The sequence below is a fragment of the Stigmatopora argus genome, chromosome 18 (genome assembly GCF_051989625.1).
Source record: "Stigmatopora argus isolate UIUO_Sarg chromosome 18, RoL_Sarg_1.0, whole genome shotgun sequence".
Taxonomy (NCBI): domain Eukaryota; kingdom Metazoa; phylum Chordata; class Actinopteri; order Syngnathiformes; family Syngnathidae; genus Stigmatopora; species Stigmatopora argus.
In genome coordinates, this window is record NC_135404.1 from 4,838,864 (window position 1) to 4,863,136 (window position 24,273).

The 24,273-nt window shown below is 41.3% G+C and overlaps 2 protein-coding genes across 4 annotated transcripts; both read right to left on the minus strand.

Moving 5' to 3' along the window:
* Positions 1–4,435: 4,435 nt before the first annotated feature.
* Positions 4,436–7,982, minus strand: LOC144092774 (inward rectifier potassium channel 2-like). Of its 3 annotated transcripts, none has more exons than XM_077625856.1 (2): positions 7,789–7,982; positions 4,436–6,711 (listed from the first exon to the last, which is right to left on the minus strand). In XM_077625856.1, exon 2 carries the CDS (start codon positions 6,579–6,581, stop codon positions 5,391–5,393), a length of 1,191 nt encoding a protein of 396 aa, XP_077481982.1. In that variant the 5' UTR covers positions 6,582–6,711; positions 7,789–7,982; the 3' UTR covers positions 4,436–5,390. The 3 variants fall into 3 exon arrangements, with proteins under 3 accessions (XP_077481982.1, XP_077481983.1, XP_077481980.1); XM_077625857.1 differs by having other exon boundaries at positions 4,436–6,714; XM_077625854.1 differs by lacking the exon at positions 7,789–7,982 and having other exon boundaries at positions 4,436–7,069.
* A 3,846-nt stretch (positions 7,983–11,828) lies between these two features.
* Positions 11,829–18,897, minus strand: LOC144092754 (inward rectifier potassium channel 16-like). Its single transcript, XM_077625825.1, has 3 exons — positions 18,777–18,897; positions 17,620–17,713; positions 11,829–14,307 (listed from the first exon to the last, which is right to left on the minus strand). Exon 3 carries the CDS (start codon positions 14,297–14,299, stop codon positions 13,184–13,186), a length of 1,116 nt encoding a protein of 371 aa, XP_077481951.1. The 5' UTR covers positions 14,300–14,307; positions 17,620–17,713; positions 18,777–18,897; the 3' UTR covers positions 11,829–13,183.
* Between the last annotated feature and the right edge of the window lie 5,376 nt (positions 18,898–24,273).

Consider the following 24,273-nt stretch of genomic DNA (forward strand, 5'->3'; position numbering starts at 1 on the left):
TTTTGGTATAAGCACAGGTTCTCGTGTTTGGAGGAGAAAGAATACTGAATTGCATCCGAAGAACACCATAACCACTGTGAAGCATGGGGGTGGAAACATCATGCAATGGGGCTGTTTTTCTGCAAAGGGACCAGGACGACTGATCTGTGTAAAGGAAAGAATGAATGGGGTCATGTATCGAGACATTTTGAGTGAAAATCCCCTTCCAGACGTGGCTTTCAGCATGATAATGATCCAAACACACAGCCAGGGCAACAAAGGAGTTGCTTCGTAAGAAGCATTTCAAGGTCCTGGAGTGGCCTAGCCAGTCTTCAGATCTCAACCCCATAGAAAATCTGTGGAGGGAGTTGAAAATCTGTGTTGCCCCAAAACATCACTGCTCTAGAGGAGATCTGCATTGAGGAATGGGCCAAAATACCAGCAACAGTGTGTGAAAAGCTTGTGAAGAGTTACAGAAAACGTTTGGCCTGTTATTGCCAACAAAGGGTACATAACAAAGTATTGAGATTAACTTTTGGTATTAACCAAATACTTATTTTCCAACATGATTTGCAAAAAAAATCTTTAAAAATCAAACAATGTGATTTTCTGTCTCGCATGGTTGAGGTTTACCCATGTTGACAATTACAGGCCTTTCTAATCTTTTCAAGTAGGATAACTTCCACAATTGGTGGTTGACTAAATTCTTATTTGCCCCACTGTATGTTAACCGACATACTGGTAACCAAACAACATTTTCCATCATGCGTTTGGCTACAGAAGCCTCATTTTTTGAACTACTTTATCCTCACTTGGGTCGCGGAGGGGTGCTGGAGCCTATCCCAGCTGTCTTCGGGCCAGAGGTGGGGGACACCCTGAATCAGACTACCATGCATGTCTTTGGAATGTGGGCGGAAACTGGAGTACCCAGACAAAACCCACACAGGCCCGGGGAGAACATACAAACTCTACACTCTACACCACTGTGAGGCCGATGCGCTAACTACTCAGCCGCCGGGCCGCCGCTACAGAAGCAAATAATTGCATGATTTCAGCTTTGGTCCAAATCAGTCTGCAGTCGCTTTCACACATAAGTGAGACCACCTCTCCAGCAAGGTCTTAGACTGGCTCGGTGGTTTGTATTCATTTTAGTCCAAAAGGTGTGCACCACCAACTTTTTAGGTTTGGTCCAGACCCAGTGAAGGTGTGAATACGACTTTAGTCGAGCATAACAGCATTTCAAGAGAATATAATGCAACATTTCAATCGCGTATGTGAAAGCCTTTTAGCCAGTTTGTGTCAGAGAGTGTCTTAGCTAAAATTTCAGCCTCCATATGTGAGAGTCAACGATTTTTCTGTACGGCGTGACAGTTTCAGGGGTTTTAGTGGTGTGTGAGCGGAAATGCTGAAATTTTCAGGGAGTTGTAGTCCCACGGTCACAATGCTTTCCCTTCAGACAGGAAGTGGCCCGAACAGGTCCTTCCTTTTCACAACTTTCAATTATTAATCAAATAAAAAAACGCTGTGTGAAAGCGGAAGCGCCTGGCCCCCCTCCCGGCATGGCGTCTCAGTTGACAAGGAACAAAAGAGAAAACGCGTCACACGAGCGTCCGTTCATCTGCAATATCAGTCTGCAGGCCACTTTTCTTTTGAAAGGGCAGACAATGACAAACTTCCTGTTTCTCATTTCAAGTTCAAATGAAGCAATCTATTGTTTTTTTGGTTCACAACAATACATTCTTTTTAACAATCTTTATTATTGTTAATATTATCAATACAGTAGTCGCTCGAATTTCGTGGTTAATTAAAACCAGACATGGCTGCGATATTCATAAACCACAAAGTAGGATCAACCCTATTATTATTACCATACTATATGTTTTCGCACCTATACAAAAATACAAGTATACAATTTTCAAGACGTGTATTTATTAAATGTTACTGTTATAGGCATATGAAAAGACTGTAATGTAGTATATCTAAATGTAATCTATGAATAAAAAAATGTAAATACTTTAAGTACTGTACTCACATTGAAAATAGTTCCTTTCCACTAGATTTAAATAAAAAAAAACCTAAACCATGTTGTCATCAATCTCCCGGACCATTGTTGCAAACTGTATGCACTATTGAACATTTCTCACAATTTCTCAAAGTACTAAGACCACGTTCTTCATCTTCATTGCCGTCATTGTTTTGTGTGAAATTAAACGGACACTTCGTTCCTCCGCACCGTCCAGCCACCCAGAGAGTTATATTTTTGGACAAAGGCGACGACGTCCGATGTACTTTCGCTCAGCGCTTGCACTTTGAAACATTTTGAGGAAATTCCACCATCAGCACCCTGAGGATCCTGCCCGTCCAGTCCACTCAGCGAGCTCTGTTTTCAGTTAAGGGCGATGGGGTACACCATAAGGTTGCCCAGGGGTCGCATTTCTGAAAAAAATCCACCCTGACCGAGGCTCCCGGTCGTCCAGTCTGCTCAGAGAGCTCTAAAAGTATTAGCCACTGCCAGCCATTTTTCTTCTTCGTTGCTGAGTTCAGTGACAGTTTCCCTGTCTTCTGCCATTTTTCTGACCGGCGAGTGTCAGCGTGAATTTTGACATTTTTATGAACATTTTTTATTCGGATACTTCAAAAGATTAGAGAAGCCTGTAATTGTCAACATGGGTAATCCTCAACCATGAGAGACGGAATGTGGAATGCAAAACCACACCTCAATCATGACAGACAGAATGTGGACCCCACCAGGAAATCACATTGTTTGATAATTAAATAATTTATTTGCAAATCATGTTGGAAAATAAGTATTTGGTCAATACCAAAAGTTCATCTCAATACTTTGTTATGTACCCTTTGTTGGCAATAACGGAAGCAAAACGTTTTCTGTTACTCTTCACATGCTTTTCACACACTGTTGCTGGTATTTTGGCCCATTCCTCCATGCAGATCTCCTCTAGAGCAGTGATGTTTAGGGGCAACACAGACTTTCAACTCCCTCCACAGATTTCCTATGGGGTTGAGATCTGGAGACTGGCTAGGCCACTCCAGGACCTTGAAATGCCTCTTACGAAGCCACTCCTTTGTTGCCCTGGCTGTACGTTTGGGATCATTGTCACGCTGAAAGACCCAGCCACGTCTCATCTTCAATGTCCTTGCTGATGGAAGGAGATTTTCACTCAAAATCTCTCGATACATGGCCCCATTCATTCTTTCAATTACACAGATCAGTCGTCCCGGTTCCTTTGTTACTGTGGTCTCAGCTCTCTGTCGGTCATTCACTAGGTCTCCCCGGGTGTTTTTTTTGCTCACCGTTCTTGTTATCATTTTGACGCCACGGGGTGAGATCTTGGATGGCCAGATCGAGGGAGATTATCAGTGGTCTTGTATGTTATTTTCTAATAATTGCCCCCACAGTTGATTTCTTTACACCAAGCGTTTTACCTATTGCAGATTCAGGCTTCCCAGCCTGGTGGAGGTCTACAATTTTGTCTCTGGTGTCCTTGGCCATAGTGGAGTTTGGAGCATGAGAGACTGAGGTTGTGGATAGGTGTCTTTTATACCGATAATGAGTTAAAACAGATGCTATTAATAGGGTAACGAGTGGAGACCTCGTTAGAAGAAGTTAGACCTCTTTGACAGCCAGAAATCTTGCTTGTTTCTATGTGGCCAAATATTTATTTTCTACTCTAATTTGGAAATAAATTCTTTAATAATCAAACAATGTGATTTTCAGTTTTTTTTTCGACATTCTGTCTCTCATGGTTGAGTTTTACCCATTACAGGCCTCTCTAATCTTTTCAAGTAGGAGAACTTGCACAATGGGTGGTTGACTAAATACTTATTTGCCCCACTGTACATATAATATGCTGCTTTAATCAGTATTGTCCTTGTTTGTTCATTTATTCATTCATTTATTTTCTGACCTGCGTTAGCATTTTAATGGTTGTTTATTATGACATTATTGTTAAAAATTCATTAATTCATTTATAATCTGTACCGCTTATCCACACAAGGGTCAAGGGGGGTGCTTTAGCCTATCCTAGCCAATCGCAGGGCACCCAATTGGATTGGATTGGATAACTTTATTCATCCCGTATTCAGGAAATTTTGTTGTCACAGTAGCAAGAGGGTGAGAATGCAGATATAGGAAAGGCATTTTAGACATAAATAGATAGGTAATAAGTAAGTTAATACATAAATAAATACATGAATAAAATGGACAACCACTCACATTTACAATCACACCTCCACCGAGTGGGAATTGAACCCAGACTACCTTCACCGAAGTTAGGCGGGAGAAACACTGCCCTTTCCGTTGGCCATTGTTAAAAACATTAATATTATTTCTATTTTATCATTTAAAGTATAACCAAAATGTGTCCTTTAATGCAATTTTGAGCATTAATTGGCTAAATAAAAAATGGTTATTCATTTAATGAGTTCAAGCCAGTGATGACAATCATTTACATTTTTATTTAAAAAAGAGACATGAAATAATAAAATAATTGTGAGTAATTGGAAGACTGAATTTTTCCATGTAGAAAGTTGGAGTACAATAATAACGTTTCTAAAAAATATATACCTATATACAGTAGGTATGGTATCGTATTAGATCCCAAAAAAGTGTCTTGATGGAGGTCTCCATGTTGGCAGTGACGTGAAGATTAAGAGACAGGAAGCAGATGTCTTTTTGTACCGTTGACAAAAGAAAATATGAAATGCTTTGATTTTGTTATGATGAAAAATAACTCACTTGTTGTCATTGACGGCGATAGATGAAACACAGTTGCTTTAAAATGTTGCTGTTTTTACATTGTGTACACACTAGCGTCACCATATTACCACTTGTAATACTCAAGCTTAGGAAGCACTTCAAAAATGTGTGTATGTATATATGTGTATATATATTAAGATAAACAAAAAAGCAAAATAAACAGTAAATATTCCCCTATTCATTTTTAATTTTCAAATTTTTTTTTAATACAAAATTTAAAAAGCAAAATAGGAAAACATTTTTAAATGTATTCGTTGGATCATTTCCAATAGAATATATTTTTGAAACCAGCAAATATTTTCCTAATCATTATTTAAAAATAGAAAATATTAAACAAAAATAATTTAAAAAAATCATTTCCAAAATGTTTATTTTAATTTGACAAGTAAAAATAGAGGTAAAAAACAACATAATTCCGATCACATTTTAAGAAAAATACATTTAATAATTTACATGTATAAAATGAAAAATGAATTATTCGATTGCTGCTAGCCCTAGTAGCCCATTTACACTGGAAGTCTATCGCCGTCAATGGCAGTGAAAGAGTGTCGGAAAAGTCTTTGGCACATTAAGCGTCCAAAAAAGAAGGCGGCGCCAGGTCGCCTGCTCGTACCATCACTGGACACGCCCACGTTCAAATCGCTGACTCCCGCCCTGGCGGGGCCTCGGTTTCACCGTCCCGCTCGGCGTCTGGGCCGACGCTACCGCCATTGCCTTCGTCCGTGTCCTCACGGGTATCTGCCGCCACCTCGTTCTCGTAGCAAAACGATCCCGAGGCAGACGGCGCGTACTTGCTCTCGGCCAGCTCGCGGGCGCTGCAGCGTGGCGTCCCGGGGACCTCGTAGGTGGCGTGAAAGCGCGAATAGTCCACCTTGTAATGGTCGTCCTCTTCGAAGAGCACGGGCTCGAAGCGATAGCCCCACAGGATCTCGCCGGCCACGTAGGAGCTGCGGCACTGCGTGGTCATGGCGGTGGCCTCCACCATGCCCTCGAGGATGACTACCACCTCGAGGTCACAGGAGCGCAGGTCCCGCTCGGACACGCCGTACAAGGGGCTGTCCTCGTCTATGACGTGCACCACGGTGATAGGCGACAGCAGAAAGATGCGGTCCACGCCGCTGTCGAAGCCCACGTCCATGTCAGTCTGGTCCAGCGGGATGTACTCGCCCTCGGTGCTAGTGCGTGAGCGCAGAAGCTGCGCCCGTACGTGGGCTTCCACTAGGTGGCTGCGACGTAGGTTGCCCACCCGCCACATCAGGCACAGCTTGTCGTCCCTCACGGCCACTGTGGCGTTGTGGCTGAAAACCAGCGTCTCGTTCCTCTTCTTGGGCTTGGCCATCTTGGCCATGATGGCACCGATGACAAAGGCGTCAATGACGCAACCCACGATGCTCTGGAAGACCACAGCGAAGACGGCGGCCGGGCACTCGTCCGTGACGTAGCGGTAACCGTAGCCAATGGTGGTCTGCGTCTCCACCGAGAAGAGGAAGGCAGCCGTGAAGGTGCCCACGTTGGAGACGCACTTATGGCTGGTGCCGTGCGCCTCGAGGTCGCCGTGGAAGACGGCGAGCAGCCAGAAGACGCAGGCAAAAAAGAGCCACGACAGCAGGAAGGCCGAGCAAAAGATAAGCAGCATCCAGCGCCAGCGCACGTCCACGCAGGTGGTGAAGATGTCGGCCAGATAGCGCTGGCTCTTCTCGCTAACGTTGACGTAGCGCACGTTGCAGTGGCCGTCCTTCTTTACGAAGCGGTTGGCCCGCCGCGCCGTGCCATAGGTCCGCTTGGCGCTCGCCTCCTCGACGGCGGCGCCGCAGTAGCGGCCCATGGCGCCGGCCCGCGCTCGCAGTTTGCGCAGTAAGTGCCGCGGGAACACTTTGGCGACGCCGATCGCCCGGGAAGTCGTGGCGCCCGGTCCTGCCGGGGGGCTCAGGTCACCACTCCGCCGGGGGCGCCGTCTGCTGAGGAGGAAACCAGTCAGCGACCTCGTTGCTATCGCTAACATGATGTCGAAAATTGGTTAGCCGGTCTTTCCCGTTCTGTTTGCATAAGTACTTGTTTTATACACAAACCTAGTGGTTCATCAAATATTTGAGAAAGATCATTAAGTGAATAAACTTCAAATAGTTTTAAGTGATCTTAAAAAACACAAGTGACATTCCGCCAATTCTCTGAGGTGTCTAATCTTTGCTCAAAAGTCCAAAAAATAAACGACCTAAAGACAACTTGACTCAGAAAACTTCTAATTCGCTTTACTTGTTGTCATTTAAGGGTCTTCAATGAGACTTTATCTCAAAGTTGCAAAGACCAAGAAGATGAAGAGTGACTTGTTGACTGTCAAGAGGTTCCCTCGGGCGCCGCCCACCTGGGAGTCACACAACTTGTTCATTAGTCGCCGTCGTCACGGTGACGGAGACCTAATCTGAGCTGCTCGCCTGCTCCACAAACTTCAACTGAGGTTCAGTAGTGCTTCCATCTTCCTCTCCTAATCCTTTCAGCATTTATTCCACTAATAGACAGTCAAACAAGTTCACAAGTACTAGCACCGCTACTGCATCCAAATAGTAGGTGTGTGTAATGCACTAATTAACTGTCATCTTTATCTCCGTTTTAAAATTCACAATTAACAAAACCTCATCTAAAAAATAACCTGTTTCACATTGAGCACACAGTAACTTTAGCTTATTACCACTTAAATTTTACAGGTGACAACTTTTAGTGATTTAAAAAAACCTTAAAACTATTGTTTTTAATATTGTTCTTAGATTGTGATAAAATACATTTCTAAATAAATTAAAACAGCATTTAAACGAATCAAAACAGGAAAAAAATGATAGGAACTTGAATGTCAATCGGCGTCAGTTTTAGCCAATGACGTCATTAAAAAGCGTATATAGTATTCACCCATTCATTTTGATGCCGATTCGCACGTGTGCAGGTCGCTGCTGTGCAAAAGCCGGCAACAAATGTTAACGACAGGTGCGCGCGGGCGCTGATGCACGGCCGTGTATCCACACGCACGCGTGTGCACTCACATTTTGGTGAAGTTGGTCCTCAAACTTTCCAATGTTGACGCAGCATCACAGTAGCGAGATTCTTCTTTAGCTCGTGTTCCACACAAAGTTTTGGTACTTATTGCTCAACGCAGGGTGGTGAATTCCGGCTGTTTCGGACGTGCGGTGTCATCCGGAACCCCGCCAGTTGTGTGCGCGTCTGTGCGTGTCATGTGTGGCTGTGTTTGGTTTGCTGCGCCGGTTCGAGCCAGAGCGTTTTAAGCACAAGCCACGCACTGGGACCGCCCCCCAACAACCACGAGCCCCCACTTGTAACCCCGCCCCACCAACCCGAAGTTTTTAATGGAAATCTGGAATGAAATTAGCACAATATTAGCAAGCACCTTGCAGTACTCGTTTACTGCCAACCCTCCCAGTTGAGCAGATTGGATGTTTATCTGTCAATTAGTTTAAAATAAATTTGCATGTTTTTTTTAACCATTTATTTAAATACAGTATAGGTTTTTGTTTTGTTTTAGAACTTTATTTGAGGGCCCCAACTAGAGATTATTCCTCTTGGAAATTTCCAAAAAGTGACCCAGAAAAGCCCCAAATAAACAGGAAGCAAACCAAAATTATCCAAAATGAATAACTAGCGGGCCCGATGGACAAGTGGTTAGCCTGTTGGCCTCACAGCTCTGAGATCAAGGGTTCAATCTCAGGTTCGGACCTTTCTGTGTGGAGTTTGCACATTATCCCTGGGCTTGCATGGGTTTTCTCCGGGTACTCCGGTTTCCTCTCACATCTCAAAAACATGCACGGTATGCTGGTAGAACACTCCAAAATGCCCCTAGGTATGAGTGCCCTGCGATTGGCTGGCCACCAATTCCCTCGCTGGTGCCCATAGTTAGAATAGGCTCCAGCACCCCCTGTGACCCTTGTGAAGATAAGCAGTACAGAAAATGAGTGAACAATAACTATCCTAAAATGAACAGGGATTGGCCAAAAATGCTCCAACATTAACAGGTCACCCAAAAGGCCTGCATATCAACAAAGTGTATCCTGGATTTTGAACCTAAATCACCAGGAGGTGACCCACAAATCCCCTCATCGGTCATTGGCAAAACGCCCGCAACTAGGGCCCTGCGTATTGCATGCATGAGAGTATAATATGAAAAAACAACAAACTCAACAGGAACTGACCTATAAGTACGCCATAAAAATCAGGAAGTACCCGAAAATCAAAAGGCAGAGACCCGTCAATACCCCAAAATGGCTGAATGTTAAGACCAACCATATGTATACATGTACATCTATGTGTATGTATGTATATGTATACAGACGCTCCCCTACTTACGAACATTCGAGTTACGAACAACGGTACATACGAACATGTCTGCAAATTGCGTTTATGTCAAAAAATGTTCGTAAGTTCGATTTTGTATTTTTCCGAGTAGTGCTTCTTTCCGCCGCTAATACCGACGCCTGGCGCTGTGTGAGCTCAGCTCACCCAGCATCTACCTTCTTCTGTCCAATTTGTTGCAATGCGGAAGTGCGTGAACGTATCTCCAGTGTGCAAAGAACCTTTTTCATTTGTATCATTAAATATCTCGTGCATCCATTATTCAATATGGTTGATGAAAAGCGAAAGGCTTCTATTGAGGGAGGTGCAAGGAAGAGGCAAGGCATTTCATTTGAAATGAGTGGCAATAATAACGAAGGTTGATGCGCGTTGCATGGGAAAACAACTTGAATCGTTCGACCGTCAGTACCATTTATAAACATAAAGATCGAGCAGCAGGACCCAAATATTGAACATTGCACAAAGTTTGCAAATCAATTGAATGATGCCATACAGTGCTACCGCATCATTTATGATGAAAAAAAGAAAACTGCAATCGTCATTAGATAGCTTCTTTCGGCCAGTTTCTAGTAAATCTCTCTCTCTCTAATGTATGTATACAGTACTGTATGTATTCTCTCCATTTTATTAAATGTTTTTTTTTCAGTACAAACCAATGTGTGTTACTTATACAAGCCTTAAACATACAAATGCACTTATATAAACCTTCAATATACTTATATAGGCCTTAAACATAAATTATAATACAAAATATAGCACTGAGCAACTTACGAACAAATTCAACCTATGAACAATCGCTCGGAACCTAACTCGTTCGTAAGTAGGGGAGCGTCTGTACTTATATATACAGACACTCCTCAACTTACGAACGCAATTGGTTCCGAGCGATTGTTCATAAGTTGAATTTGTTTGTAAGTTGATTTAGTGCTATATTTTGTATTATAATTTATGTTTAAGGCCTATATATGTATATTGAAGGTTTATATAAGTGCATTTGTATGTTTAAGGCTTGTATAAGTAACACGCATTGGTTTGTACTGAAAAAAAAAACATTTAATAAAATGGAGAGAATATGTACAGTACTGTAGAGAGAGAGATAGATTTATGTATTAGAAACTGGCCAAAAGAAGCGACCTAATGACGATTGCACAGTTTTCTTCTTTTTTTCATCATAAATGATGCAGTAGCACTGTATGGCATCATTCAATTGATTTGCAAACTTTGTGCAACGTTCAATATTTGGGTCCTGCTGCTCGATCTTTCTGTTTATAAATGGTACTGAATGTGCAACGCTCACCACTTTCTGACGCGCATCAAGCTTCGTTATTATTGCCACTCGTTTCAGAAGAAATGGCTTGCCTCTTCCTTGCAACTCCCTCAATAGAAGCCTTTAGCTTTTTACCAACCATATTCAATATTGGATGCATGAGATATTTAATGATACAAATGAAAAAGGTTATTTGCACACTGGAGATACATTCACGCACTTCCGCATTGCAACGAAGAAGGTAGATGCTGGGTGAGCTGAGCTCTCACAGCGCCAGGCGTCGGTATTAGCGGCGGAAAGAAGTACTACTCCGAAAAAGACGCGAAATACAAAATTGGACTTGCGAACATTTTTGGACTTAAACGCAATTTGCAGACATGTTCGTATGTACCGTTGTTCGTAAGTTGAATGTTCGTAAGTAGGGGAGCGTCTGTACTTATATATATATATGTATGTATATGTATATATATTTCAGCAACACGCTTATTTATTTATATATTTATTATCTTATTTATTACCTATTTATTTATGTCTAAAATGTCTTTTCCTGTGTCTGTATTCTCACCCTCTTGCTACTGTGACAGTGAAATTTCTTGAATACTTGATGAATAAAGTGATCTAATCTAAAAATAAACAGGAAGTGATTTACAGGAGATTAGCAACCAGCAAAGCATAGCATCCCACATAAATTTGCCAGAAACAACTTTTTCTACTTCCTAGTTGTTGTTTTTTTTACATTATATTTATTCATTTATTTGCTCCCATTTTTAATGATTGCCAAAGTGGACGTAGTGCCCAATCAGTCGGTGCGCCTTTTGTATGCACTGAATTCAAGATTCTGTAGATGTCGCTGTATGACGCTGACAGCTTGACTGCCTCGGTACATTGCTTGCTGACACGCTATATATATAGGGAAAAAGCGAATGTGTGAAAGGGGAATGCCCGTGCGCATATCATGCTTAAAGCATAATATTAGCAGTCAACAATAAAGTTTTCGTCTGCTGCCAGTGACCGAGACGAACCGGATTAGAGCGGAAATAAGTAAAACAAGATCAGTTTTACAAAAAATGTACTTTAAAAAAAAGAAAAAAATCCTGTACAAAAGTTATTATACAATGTCCACATTTTGAAATGATCAAAAAAACGTATAAAATACGGGAAAACGTTGATAGGTATGAATACGTGTCCAATTAAAATAATACAATAATCAAATATATAAAAGTGAAATTTGTTTAATGATCAAGACAGCCAATGAAGGGTTAAGGTTTCTTCTCTATATTTAGCTCAAATGTGCCATTCATTCAGCATGTGAGTGTGTGTGTGTGTGTGTGTGTGTGTGTGTGTGTGTATGTGTGTGTGTGTGTGTGTGTGTGTTAACCAAATGGGGGCGCAGTCGAGTGAAGAAAGTGCTCATGTTGTTGAGCCAGATTAGTGGAAACAGACAGGTGATGTTTTTACATTTTGCGTTTTATTTAGTGTCAACAGATGCCACGCTTAAGCCAGTTCACAGTGAAAGTCTATGCTCTAATGATTACAAAAATATTCAAATGTACTTTTGATGAGACAATAAACGACAACCAGTAACAATTCTGCTGAATGGTTCATGCTAGACGTAATGGACAAACATTTGTTTTGTATTATAAAGTAAGTTCTAGACCAGAGGTGTCAGACTCGGGTTGGTTCGTGGGCCGTGTTAACATCAACTCGATTTCATGTGGGCCGGACCATTTTAGATATAATATTTAGATTTTTTTTAATAAATGGATTAAAAGAACTGGATTAAAATCCCTGAATATTCCGTTTTTTTAATAGATCTAAAACAATGTTTATTTTAGCTTTTTTTTAAATATATTTTTAGATTTTACAAAATGATTTTTGAACTAAAAACAGAAAAAAATGATTAAAAAATTACAATTATTTATTTAAAAGGTGGAAAATCAGAAAATTAATATACATCTATACTCTTCATTTTAATTTGATCCTAAAACAGAAAGTCGGCACTCATGATTTACTTTCCCGGGCCACACAAAATGATGCGGCGGGCCAGACTTGGCCCCCGGGCCGCCACTTTGACACGTGTTCTAGACAAAAGATGTAGTCTTCTGCTATCCTTGGAAGTTTTTGAAGGAGTTTTCTTGGAGTGGGTTTTAGAAGATCAAGACTTGAAGGATTGTATGCAGGAGATGCTTTCAGATATTATTTATACACCACGTTGAGATTCTATTTAAAGCCTTCGAAATATTGTATCTGTGGAAACAGCACGTAAGATGCGCACTGGTTATAGTAATTAAAGGTTGCTAAATGTTTTGAGTCAAAGAGAAGTGAGATTCAAATAGAATTGTTTTAGACAAGGTTCAGGTAAAATGTGAAAGTAGGGAGAATAAATATTTTAGCATAACGTTATGGTAGAGTGATTGATCAAACTTTGGAATGTTGAAATTTCTAGTATATATTTTCTTTAAGAAAATTGAAGAAGGATTTGGACAATGATAAAACAAGCATCTACTGCATTTTATTTGGAGGTTATTTCATGATTTCTTGCAAAGGTTTAGAGTAAAATATCTTAATAGAGCTTTGCTAGCTGTGTTTTACCTTAAGTTCTAGAAACACATTTCATATTTTTTTTGGTGCAGAAAGTTTTGGAGAAGATAGTTTTAGGAACAGCCTGGTAAAGTTTCCATGAAGAATGTTCTGGTATAGAGGCTTAGGTAAAAAAAAATTGTGGAAAAATCTAGTGGTATGCTTAACACGATCAGTAAGACCGTTTCGATATTGTCACTTTTTTTTTACCTCATCCCCGCTAGATGTTATTGATGGGCATCTGGTAAAGTCAGCGTCAATTTCACGCCATCCGGGATCTTGTTAGGCGAGGGCTGTGGCGAAGGTCTCGGCGAAGGTCTCGGCGAGGGCCGCAACCCCCTCTTGAGTCGGTACGCTTCGGCGCTGATCTGGGGTGCCTGGACTTTGGCGGTATGGTTGAATAGCAGGTAGTCCACCACATAGCGTCTTCTGCCAGCTCGGATCATTTCTTGGAAGACGTGACCCCACAAAATGTCGTCGCGAGTGTAGGACGTACGCGTCTGGTGCAGCATTCCCGTGCTGTCGTCTGTGTACGTGAAGGACACAACCACCTCCAGGTCAGAGCGGCTGAGGTCGCCCGGGCTCATCCCGTATAGTGGGCTGTCCTCTTGGATGCGGTGGCAGATGACGGTGGGCGCCACTAGGACGATGTCAGGCTGCTGGAGTAGCAGGTCTCGGTAGGTGACGTCCATCCGGCCGGTGGCATGGGTGTCGGTGCGCACGATTTGAGCGCGCGCCGTGCCCTCCACCAGGTGGTTGCGACGGAAGTCGCCCACTCGCCAGGAGAGACAGAAATGGCCGTCGCGGAGGTTGACCACAGCACAGTTGCTGAAACCCACCGTCTGTGCTCGCTTGCGGGCCGAGGCCATCTTGGCCACGGCAATACCAATGACAAAGGTGTCGATGAAGCAGCTGACTACGTCCTGGAGAGTCACCACGACGATGGCCACCGGGCAGTTCTCCGACATCCCTCTGGCCCCGTAGCCGATGGTGGTTTGAGTCTCCAGTGAGAATAGGAATGCAGCGGTGAAGCTGCGCACCTCGTAGACACAGGGCGCCGTTTCATGGTCCTGCACGTCGCCATGGGCCAACGCAATGACCCAGAAGAGGATCCCGAAGAAGAGCCAAGACAAGATGTAGGAGAGAGCGAAGATGAGGAACATCACCCTCCAGCGAATCTCCACTAAGGTGGTGAAGATGTCGGTGACAAACAAGAGCCACTCCTCCGGAACGTGGCGGAAAATCACATTGCAGTTGCCCTCTTTGCGTACGTAGCGACGCTTTGGACTCGTCACCGTCATCGCGACGGCGCCTGGGTCCACCTTTTGGTAAATCTTCTGCATCCTGAAGGCTGACAACACAAACACTTGGGTTGAAAATGCTAACGTTTATGTGATGGAAATGCTAGTACAGTGGTACCTCTACATACGAGCAGCTCTACCTACGAGATGCTCGAGATACGAGGAAAATTTCGAGCAAATAATTAGCTCTAGATACGAGAAAAATTTCGAGCAAATAATTAGCTCTAGATACACCCTTTCTCAGAATAAAACTTCATTACCCACAATCAATACGTGTGTAGGCTGACCTGTTGCATTTCCTGTTTTTCCTTCCTTAGCCTGTTAGCTCCCGCAATCGCTCATTTAAGACTACTTCTCGTTGGCAAGTGGTTGTGCGTTATCCTATTGTGAGGACATTTGTGTGCATCATTTTCGGAATATTTTGAAGGGAATACAACAGCAAACAGCCTATCGATAGCGAACGTGAGGGTGGAGGCGTGGCAAACAGCTAACCCGGCCAGAAGGTATAAAAAATGTAAAACAAAATTAGAATTCAGTTTTGTGTAAAGTTACATTAAACGTATGCTTGAGTCTGTCTGTATATGTTAATCCAAGTTAATTTAAATTTGTTTGTTCGGTTACGAGTGCGTTGTCGTGGAAAGTCCCCCGAAACCAACAACCCCCCTAATTAATTTGTTTTTAGTTCATTTCAATGGAAAACGTTCGTTCGGGTTACGAAAAGATGGACATACGAGCTCAGTCCTGGAACGAATTAAGCTCGTATGTAGAGGTACCACAGAAGTCATTTTTTGGTCAAATCTTTTTTTTTAAACATACAGAACAGTTCATCAGAAGCTTGAAAGAGTCCAGTAAAAGTTTAAATTCGCGTTCAAGTAAGATGTTCAAGTCAAAGTTTCCTAATTGAGTTTCTTAGCACAACGTTGATGTCCGGGTTTTCCATTCCAATGTTTTGGATGTTTCTAATGGGTGAATGTGTTAGAATTTCTGCAGCTTTGCATCTAGTACAAGAAGGGGGGAGTAGTAAGCTTCTGGACCAGACCTGGGCAATTAATTCCACAATGGGCCGCAGTGGGTGCAGGTTTTCGTTCCAACCCATAAGAGGAAACCTTTCCACCAATCTGGTATGTTAGAAGTGCAGTCAGTTGCTTCCTGTTTCAGCAGAAATCTAATTAGTTAAACTGTCTGTGCTGGATCGGTTGGAACAGAAACCTGCTCCCACAGCGGCCCTCGAGGATCGGATTGCCTAGTTCTGTTCTGGACCGAGGTTCTAAAATAAGTTGAAGACTCCAGAGTATTTTCTGGTCCATTATTTTACATCAGCAAATTGAATAATTAGATTTAAAAAAAAGCTTGGAATTCAATGTTGCTGCTTCAATGATTTCTCTATTAAAGTGGGACTGTAATAGTTTGTTTTGAAAGTGTTTTATTGATTTTGGAGGATACACTGAGAATATGACAAAACTCTTGTCTACATCTTTTTCAAAAGATAAGTTGCAGAACCGAGGATAGGCTTTTAGTTAGAGGTTCTCAGAAAAGGACAATTATTCCTTTATTTTATGTTTGCTACACTATACCTTTATACTACACACTTTTTCATTTTAACCACTCTGTACCTTTGTGGCATTTTAGTAGTACCGTACAGTATGTGTCTGAATGTCAATGTATGTTCAGTTTGTAGGACATTACATACTAGCTTGCCCCCCGGGGCGAGGGGCTTGTGTGTATGTTATTGCGCCAGGATGTGGTGGTGTTTTCCCCACACTGCGGCGTGTCTTTGAGGCGCGTTTTGACCTCGCGGCCGGTTCTGCCGTCGTCGTGGTGTATACAAAACATGCGCTGACCTTCCTCGCAAAGTTTCCATTGCCACCTTCTCCACAATCTGGGAATTGGGTGATTTCCTCAATTACAATGCTATTACACGCTCACTTAGAGCAAGTGGCACCGTGACCCGCCCCTCCTCCAACAAACCCGCCACCCTTGGCTGAGTACAACACAAGCTGCTTCTTAGCCTGCGGCGACGTTCCGCGACGACCTTCAAATGTTTCCTACGGTACTACATAATGTCATTACAACGCTCGAAGCATTCATGCTGTTATCAAACGGTTGCCGTGGCGACGGACATTACCGCGTGTTCGCTTACATGTGTTCCTCACTGATGAACACAGAATATTTCATCAGGGGTTTAACTACACATAATGTTTTAGTAGACTGGATAGAGGTTCTAGCACAGGGGTGTCAGACTCGGGTTGGTTCGCGGGCCGCTTTAACGTCAACTTGATTTCATGTGGGCCGGACCATTTTAGATATAATATTTAGATATATTTTTTTATAAATGGATTAAAAGAACTGGATTAAAAGCCCTGAATATTCAGTTTTTTTTATAGATCTAAAACAATGTTTATTTTAGCTTTTTTTTAAATATAGTTTTAGATTTTACAAAATGATTTTTGAACTAAAAACATAGAAAAAAATGGATTAAAAATTACAATTATAGATTTAAACTGGGGAAAATCAGGAAATTTAATTTACATCTATACTCTTCATTTTAATTTGATCCTAAAACAGAAAGTCGGCACTCATGATTTACTTTCCCGGGCCACACAAAATGATGCGGCGGGCCAAATTTGGCCCCCGGGCCGCCACTTTGACACGTGTTCTAGTATTAAAATCTGGTAAACATTTCTAGTTGAAGGTTTTGCTGTTTTTCAGTTGCAGGGTTCAAGTAAGAAGTTAAGAGAACACATTTCTAGAGATGCTAATAGAAGTTTGCAAATTGATGGTTCTGTCTTTAAACATTTCAGTATTAGAAAGTAACTATCAGGAAGTTTACCTAAATCAAAGAAGCACAACAAGAGAGAATGAGAGTTTTCTATTAGAAGGTTCTGAAAGTCGTTTTTTTAGGTTGCAGTACCAGTTTTCCGTAGAAAGAATAGGTAGGTTAGGTTCTGACAAGAGTTATAGAAGTTAGAGAAGATTATATTCCAAGCTACCGGTACCCGTTTCTAGCAGTGGATGGTTCTGCAAATTGAGTAATTTTCACATATTTTAAATATAAGTTTCAAACAAGTTTTCAGTAAAAGATATTAGAGTAAAAATTACATAGTCAAAAATTTCTGTTTAAAGAACATACAAGTTTTTCAGTAGGATTTTCTCCCATATTGTCAAAACTTAGTGTTTTTAAGATTAATTATTAAATCATTAAAAAAAGCCTAGTGAACATTTAGTTTGTGTTAGTTCTTGCATCAAAAGCCGAAACCAAAAGGTTTTTATTTACCACCTTTGTGACCTTAAAATGCATATTAATTGAAGAAAACCAAGAAGAAGAGGGCGAGCGCGACCTTAAATGCAATGAGGCGACGTACCTGTCACGGCAAAATACAGCAAAGTGACACCTCTCTCCCTAAACACGGCAGTCAGACGTTTTGACAGGAAAGGTTCAGCCAACACACACCCTCACTGTATTTTCAAAATAGAGCCAGATAAAACCAGTCAATATCTCCACAAGTGTCTTAATTATTAAATTCATTGAAGGCGAGAAATGTCAGATCTATTTGGCAACAAATTTAAAAAATGGTGGAGGGAAGATATTACAAAAAAAAGTATTTTCATACAGAAATAATATTTACACAAAGGATTTTTACATTCTAAAAGTATTTTTAAAAGTTTTGCATTTTTACTATATTTGTCAAGGAAAATAAATATTTTTAACACAAAAAACTATTATCACTATACCTGTTTCCACAGGGGTAAAAAAATAAAAGCTATTTGCTTAAAAAATGTTTTGGTAGTCCAAAACTCTTTATATATGGACATCAAACACAATTATTCAGTGATTAAATTTCAAAATACATTTATAAACTATCCTATTTTCTGTCAGTCTGCTTCATTTTATTTTTAAATCTATGTTAAAAATGTTGGAAGTAGTAAATATATGGTTTAGAAAAAATATTTACAACCTTTACTTTGTTTTTTTAATTGAACATTTGTAAAAAAAAAGAAGGAATTATTAAATTAATTATTAATATTATAGTATTTTTTTTAAAACATTGTATATTTAAAACATTCTAAAAATTAATTAGTGAATATTTTCAGTTTTTTTTCTATATTTACTGTCATCTCATTTAATGCTGTTGATGACCCTTCAGTGAAATTTCCCAAATATGGGATGAATAAAGTTATCTAATCAAATTTAATCTAATCTAATCTACACCTTTGGATTGAGGCAGGTTTCCCATTCCAAATAAATTGGACGTCGATGGCTGTCAGTGGTGCTGCAACATTATTATTCACTGCCAGCCATCCTGATTAAAAAAATACCAAAAGAACAAACTGGACACTCCTTTCCAAGGAAAATAAATCTTTTGTTCCCAATAAAACTATCCAAGAATGCAGCACCGTAACACCTTGAACTGCTTGCTGGCATATCATGCCATAACTTTGTTTTTGGGTTCAAAGCGACCTCTTGTCGCGCGACTTGGACTTAAAAAGTTCTGTTCGGCTCGGTTTATGTGGCACTAACCTGATGGAGTTCATTTCGGAGGTCGTTCTGATGGTCATCTGGTCATGTGAGCAGTCTTTCACTTCTGAAGTAGAAGATTGATTAAGAAAAAGTTGTAGTATAACTTTTAAGTCAAATGTTCTGGAAGAGGTTTGACTAGAATGTCTCAGAAGAAAACTTCAAGGTTCCCATGGATGTTTTCTATTTGTAGTAGAGGTCCTATCAGAGGGTTTCGACATTATCTTCTTGTATGAAGCTCGTTTTTACTTAGAAGCATAAAGGTTCCGGTATATGTTTTCTCGTAGGTTGTTCAGAGGGGTTGGTGTTTTTTTTTTTCCATGCATTTGTGCAGAAGGGCATTGATTTGGTCGGCAGAGCTGTTGTTGGAATGCTCCGCTAACCTGCGAGAACAGTAAACGTGGTCAAAGTCTGAGCGAGCTGTATAATCATTCAGCAAGCATTTGAATATTCTCAATCGAAAACTATAGTCGGCGCTTCTCGCTCTGCCGTGACAATTCAGCTCGTCCGCTAGATCCTGTCAACTACCATATTTACTCACGTATAAGCCGCCCGTGCGTATAAGACACACCCTTAAAATTGGTTTAAAATTCTAGAATTTTACAATTGTTCGCGTTTAAGCCGCCCTCTAATTCATAATTTTCACCTCCATATCCATATTCATGGTTTTAATAGGGAGTACAAATGTGTTACTTTAAAGGGAAAATCTTAAGAAAAATGATCACAAGTGGTATTTCTGAGATACTGTATGAATCAAAAGCATATTATTGGGTCAATATCATAAGGAAGTTAATACATATCAAATTATTCAATTTGAAAAAAGAAATATGTATCTTGATGAGAACCTTATGCTTTTTAATGACAGAAATTACTATTTTCTTACCAGACGTTTCAGATGTGGCAGCCATATTGCTTCTAATGTCAAAATATCTCAATTCTTTCGATGGTAATTGGATGGTTACTGCAATAGTTGTCACTTTCGAACAAGGAAAAAAACGAAAAAAAAAACCAAAGTGGAATTTTGTTTTATTTAGAAAATCGAGGCTGGCAGTGCCCTAGGTCAGATGGTGGCCTTAGGTAAGATGGCAACACCCTGAGCGAGCAGTGACAAACACAAGTGAGTTTTTTTCACATATTTTTCTTTAATTAGACTAATCATAGACGTCAAAATACATTTTGTTTAGCGTTTTATCTGTTTATCTTTTCTGTATTTTGAAATAAATGACTGTAGTGGCTGCATTGTCTTGCGTAATGACGTTATGGTGTAATGGCGTTGTCACTTTCGTGACCGGACGTTTGGTTCCCGGACGTTTGGTCGACCGGACGTTTGGTCGACCGGACGTTTGGTCGACCGGACGTTTGGTCGACCGGATGTTTGGTAGAACGGACGTTTGGTCGACCGGACGTTTGGTCGACCGGACGTTTGGTCGACCGGACGTTTGGTAGAACAGACTTTTGGTCGCCGGGTTCGCTCGCTGTCAAATTATGACAGAGTTTACTGTTGATATTTTGATATTAGATATTTAAATATTAAACTCCCTCTCTCTCTCATTATTATAATTTTGAGAGCTGGTTTCAACAGTAACAACCCGCCGACCAAAACGTCCGTTCTACCAAACGTCCGTTCTACCAAACGTCCATTCTACCAAACGTCCAGTTGACCAAACGTCCGGTTGACCAAACGTCTGGGGACCAAATGTCTGGGGACCAAACGTCCGGGGACCAAACGTCTTTCGACGAAACGTCCGAGTACCTGTCACCTTGCAGTTTGGTGCATGTCATCTTTTTATGCCGTATATAAGCCGTACCCTCGATTCATTCATCATTTTTTTCCAACAAATGTGGCTTATATGCGAGTAAATATGGTGGTAATGTAGAGACGGTCGTGCTAGCTGGAGTTCGTGGCAAGTGTATTCGCACTGTGTTGTATTTTGACGTTCCACTCAAGCTTTTGCCTCTTGTCGCCTGTTCAAAGTCGCTCTGGGCTAGTTGCCATCCCTTTTCTCCCAGGATGCCTCGGCCAATATTCATGCCCACCTCTCATCGGCAGCCAAGAAAGGTCGTCGTGTGCGTGGGCTCGATTATATTGTTAGAATATTCAGGCGATTCCAGCCGCTTGTAAGATTTTCCGATGCTCTAATATTTTCCATTATATTTTCCCAGCGCGCCCGGCTGCAAGCGCTGTCGTCGCGCCTTCGTCTTCCTCAACATTCCATGGCCGCCTTTTAACGGGCTTATTAACCGCGGAGGAGCGCACGTTTTAACGAGGAGCGTTAGCACGTTAGCGCACGCTCGTTAGTGGCGGGGCCCGACTCAGGTGCACCGCGGCGAGGTCACGCTGACCCCCAAGCCGTGACGCAGAAGGCGCTGGCCGATCGCCGCGCGTGTTAACACCTCGCGCGTGCTGTCGACTGCACTGCTGGTCCAACTTAACATTTTTTCCTTTTCTTTTTTTAATTTTTTTTTATATCTTTGTATTTTTTATGTTCCAATTTTCTTTTGTTTTTCGGTTTAATTTTTAATAGTGTTGTTTTTATTCATTTTCCGAACTGCTTATGCTCACAAGGGTTATGGGTTATTCAGAGTGTTACACCCGGCCACCATGCATATTTTTCGGATATGGGAGAAAACCGGAGCACCCGGAGAAAGCCCACACATGCACGGGAAGAACATGCAAACTCCACGGAGGGAGGCTGCCCACCAAAGACGAACCCTCAATCTCAGAATTGTGAGACAGACATGCTAACCGAGCATCCACTGTGCCGCCCACGTGTTATTTTATATTCTTAAAATGTTTTATTTGTCATTTATTTTGCAATATATTTTTAAACTTGCCAGTTTTACTCTTTTTAATTTAATTATTTCATTTTTTTTCTATTTCATTTTCTGAACCGCTTTATCCTCACTAGGGTCGCGGGGGGTGCTGGAGCCTATCCCAGCTGACTCCGGGCCAGAGGCGGGGCACACCCTGAATCGGTGGCCAGCCAATCGCAGGCCACAAGGAGACAGACGACCAAGCACACTCACACCCATACTTAGGGTCAATTTAGAGTGTCCAATCAGCCTACCATGCATGTTTTTTGGAATGTGGAAGGAAACCAGAGTACCTGGACAAAACCCACACATAACCAGGGAGAACCTGCAAACTCCATACAGGTGGACCGACCTGGATTTGAACCCAGGATCCCCACTGTGAGGCCGACACACTAACCACTCAGCCGCCCTGCCGCCCTATTTCAAACATGTATTTTATTATTCAGTCATCTATTTAAAAAAATTGAATAAACAGCAGTCGTCACCCAGTTATATTTTATCAGGCTTCAGGGCAAAAATTTCATATATTAGTGAGCTTCGGATGTGTCGCCACTTGGTGACGGCAAAAATCAGCACAACTAGTTTGCAGAAACCTGCGTTTCACTCAGAATTTTGAATATATTGAGTCACATGCTTGATCGTGGAACAATGACTTTATCACGATAAATGAATGATAATTACAGCGCCTTGCGATATAACATTTAGTTTCCTAACGAAAAACAATTTCACATTTTTGCCATTGAAACATTCAATGGCTATTACCGTTACTCGCATATAAGCCGCATTTGTAACAAAAAAAATACTGAATCAAGGGTACGGCTTATATAGACTTACAGCATTGCTATACTCTTTTTCCCCAGTAGATGTCAGCAAGTTAACATTTACTATTTGTGGTTATTTTCTGTTTTCCAGTAAGAAAACAACCATTACTGGATGAATCACTAACTTCCTTATGATATTGACCCTAATAATGTGCTTTTGATTCATACAGTATCTCAGAAATACCACGTGCGATGATTTTTCTTAAGATTTTCCCTTCAAAGTAACACATTTGTACTCCCTATTAAAACCATGAATATGGAGGTGAACATTGTAAATCAGGTGGTGGCGTATATGCGAGAAAATGCAAAATTCTGCGATTTTTAAGGCAATTTTAAGGCAATTTTAAGGGTGCGGCTTATACACGGGGCGGCTCATTTGCAAGAAAATATGATAAACATCGACAAAGCCTTGAGAAAACTTTGTACTGGCTAGCGCGCGGGCCAGTGCGTGTCGCACACATGGACCACACGCGAACCGGTGTCACGACAAGCAGCAGCGTCGCCGCACGCACCCGCTATAATAAGCGATGTCGATGGGCTCCAGATGTGAAGGGGTGCGGGTCGCTATTGCCTGGTGCAGCGGCCTTCCTTCGGACGAGGGCTAACTCAACCGCATGTGTGTCGCTAACGTGCTAGCGGCCCATTATAAGCGAAGCGTGCACTAAACACTACAAGTGGAAGGAAAGGAGACACTTTTGTTTATTTGCCAAACATGTTTGCTGACTTTCTCACCAGCAAACAAATGTCTTCTTCCGCCGGGTTCGCTAAGTATAACACTTTAGCAAGTTTTCTAATGAGTCACACTAAAATTAAACAATAAATTCTACAAATTGAGAGGAAAACAGACACATTTGTTTATCTGTCAAACATGTTTGCTAACAAGCAAACAAATGTCTTCTAACGCTGGACTTGCTATGTGCAAAACTTTTGCATGTTTCTAAGTGAGCTGCACTAAAATTAAATACTAAATGCTACCAATTGGGAGGAAAGCACACTTTTGTTTATTTGTCAAACGTGTCAAACTTGCTCACCACCAAATAAACATCTTAAACTTCTTCCGCTAGGCTCGCTAAGCGTGTAACCGAGAGAGCTGCGCTAAAATTAAGTACTAACTGCTACGAACTGGGATTAAAGTGGCTGCTTTTATTTATAAAATGTGTTCGCTAACTTGCTCACCAGCAAACAAATGTTTTTAAATTCTTCCTTCAGGCTTACTAATGTGCTAACCAGCTGACAAGCTTCAACTTTTCTAAATGTGACTCATTGGCATCTTCATGAGTGTTGCGGTTGCATATCTTTGTGTTTATGTGTGTAAGTGAATGTAATACCGTGTTTTCTCGCATATAAGCCGTATTTGTCTACATGCAAATGGATGTACATTTGTGATAATGAAATAAAACAAAATTCCGCTTTGATTTTTTAATTTGTATTTCTTGTTCGAAAGTGACAACTATTGCACTAATATCAACCATCAAAAGAATCAAGATATTTCGACATTAGAACCAATATGGCCGTGATAGATCTGAAAAACAACTTCAGGAGGCGGGTTAAGAAGGAGTGAGACCAATTTAAAGGAGATTTAATTTATTACCAGACTGCAGGATGGGGAGAGCTCGAACAGCGTGATCGCTCACAGTCTGTTGTCCTTGCAAATCTCTCCGAATGACCAGTGAGTGAGTCTTAAATACAGGCAAAACTGACAGTTGTCAGCAGGACTTTGGACAGATACGTTTCAGTCATTTGCAGGGCAAAGATTGATTGATCAGTGTCGGACAGTTGAGTGTTTATGTCAGCCATTCACAGTTTGTATGAGAACAATGCTTTTATACTCACAAAAACTGATATAATCTTACAGGCCACCACAA